Source organism: Carassius carassius, chromosome 41, assembly GCF_963082965.1.
Source record: "Carassius carassius chromosome 41, fCarCar2.1, whole genome shotgun sequence".
Classification (NCBI taxonomy): domain Eukaryota; kingdom Metazoa; phylum Chordata; class Actinopteri; order Cypriniformes; family Cyprinidae; genus Carassius; species Carassius carassius.
This window is the reverse complement of record NC_081795.1, coordinates 9,094,335-9,096,286: the sequence shown is the minus strand read 5'-3', so window position 1 is coordinate 9,096,286 and position 1,952 is coordinate 9,094,335. Positions and strand designations below refer to the sequence as shown.

Genomic DNA, 1,952 nt, shown 5'->3' with positions numbered 1-1,952 from the left:
CAAATGCATTTTAGAACCTGACCAATAACAGGCTGCAGCCCAGCCTAGCCAAAAAAAAAAAAAAAAAACCTGACCGCAGTAATTCCAACGGTATATAAAGTACAGTAGTCATCATTTGACGTGGATCAAAAGTGCAGAGTTGACTTTATAAGAAGATTCTAGGACCACTTACATTACAGATTTTGATCCACTACAAATGTTGACTACTATATATAAACTCCCAACAGTGCAAAGAAACATAGCCATTTACACACACACACATACATGTATATATATATATATATATATAAAATATTTTTTTATATATATGTATGTGTGTGCAGGCGTGCAAAGACAAATGTTTAAAGTGCAAACGAGAATCTGTGTTCAGTCAAGTGGCTACTTTTTGAAAGACTGTACAAACTCTCCAAGAACAGACAGAAACCCAGCCTGAAAGTCTCTCTGTTGGTGCCTGCTTTCTCTAGCTTCTGACTGGAGGAACGCCAACTCTTGCCTCCTCATCTCTCTCTCCTCAGCCTGGCTCTCGAGTAACAGCTGCATGTACTCATCTCCCTGTTCTTGTCCACGCTGCAGGACGGCTCGGTTAGCATCTTCCATGTCTCTCAATGCATCAAGGAAGTCACTATCCCTTTTCCTCTTGCCTAAAGCGGAAGGAAAATAGTCAACATGTGGTAATAAACACACAAGTCCACCCTGACACAAAAGGAATCATCAAAAATTATTCAATGGATTTTTTTTGGAAAATCTTCTTTTTAAACCATTTGTGTTGGCCCATCATGTGCCATATTTTAATGTTTGATCATGGGCAATGTTAGTTTTAAATATAAAATAAACACAATGTCACAAAACCATTAACATTTCCAATAGGTCAGTTTTGAAGTAAAGTTATACTTTTGGACAAAGGACAAACATGGGTAATACCTTGGCGTGTGTGTGATTCAGCGGGAAACATTGGACGAGGGCTACTGGTGATTGCAGGGGAAAACACGCTGGCCTCTGTTGCCTGCAATTCATTCGGCCCACTCGATTCGTCTGGAAAAACATGGTGTAAAAAAAGTTAGATTGATTTATCACTACAACGAGTTTAAGACGATATCATTTAGATGTGATATATACATATATTTATTTACCTTCAACCCACTGTTCATTGGATACCGGCATGGCTTCCAACAATGCAGTAGCGGAGTCTTTTGTCACCGCTGCACCAGAAAAGGATGGTCTGTGTCCTAGTAACGCATCCAGGCGGTCAAACCACTTGTTGGTACGCCGATTGGATCCACTTCTATTGTTGTGATCCTTTATTTTCTTGTAATCTTGCTTTAGTTTTTCGAGCTTCTCTCCGCATTGTTTACCAGTGTGCACTATCCCAAGCTCGCATAGCTGATTCGACATTTTCAAGTACACCTTTTCATTGCGGGTCGCCGTTTCCAGTTCCCGCTGGATGTCCTCTTCTGCAAATCCGCTTAATAAAGCCTGCACCTCCTCATCGGTCCAATGATCGTATTTTTTTTTAGACTCCATTGTTGAATGTTCGCACCGCAACAAATGTTTGAAAATGGCGGATGGAACTTACTGCTGCCTGGAGTCGACCAATCAAATGCGGCGTGATTCCGACCAATCAGCGTGTTCAGCGCCTAGTTCCACCCCCGAAAGTTCCTGAACTTTGAAAAAGTACCACCCCGCCAGCAGGGACTTTTTTTTAGGTGACATTTTTACCCGGAACTTTATTTAGTTCCTGCGGTGGAAACACACCAAGTACCAGCCCAAAGTCCCTAGTTCCGGGGTAAAGTTCCTGCGGTGGAAACGCGGCTATTCTCTTTTTCTGTCTGTGCAGGTCTAGGCTGTGGGGGAGCTAAACAATAGCATGCAATATGCCCCAACTGATCGCAGCGAAAACATCTTAAAATCACTTTCAGCCTTTCTTCTACTTCTAGGAGTAGTGAAAGTAGTAG

At 42.0% G+C, this 1,952-nt stretch overlaps 1 protein-coding gene across 1 annotated transcript; it reads right to left on the bottom strand.

Moving 5' to 3' along the window:
• Positions 1-274: 274 nt before the first annotated feature.
• LOC132123584 (uncharacterized) lies at positions 275-1,405 on the bottom strand. The gene is made up of 3 exons (XM_059534317.1): positions 1,131-1,405; positions 922-1,032; positions 275-641 (listed from the first exon to the last, which is right to left on the bottom strand). Exons 1-3 carry the CDS (start codon positions 1,390-1,392, stop codon positions 379-381), a joined length of 636 nt encoding a protein of 211 aa, XP_059390300.1. The 5' UTR covers positions 1,393-1,405; the 3' UTR covers positions 275-378.
• Between the last annotated feature and the right edge of the window lie 547 nt (positions 1,406-1,952).

Bases quoted from the DNA above. Each gene is read 5' to 3' on its own strand.
- LOC132123584 (XM_059534317.1), bottom strand. From the start codon at position 1,392: ATGTCGAATCAGCTATGCGAGCTTGGGATAGTGCACACTGGTAAACAA. The intron at 1,033-1,130 runs GTAAATAAATAT...ATGTTTTTCCAG, and splicing joins CAATGAACAGTGGGTTGAAG to ACGAATCGAGTGGGCCGAAT. The intron at 642-921 runs GTATTACCCATG...CTTCCGCTTTAG, and splicing joins TGAATCACACACACGCCAAG to GCAAGAGGAAAAGGGATAGT.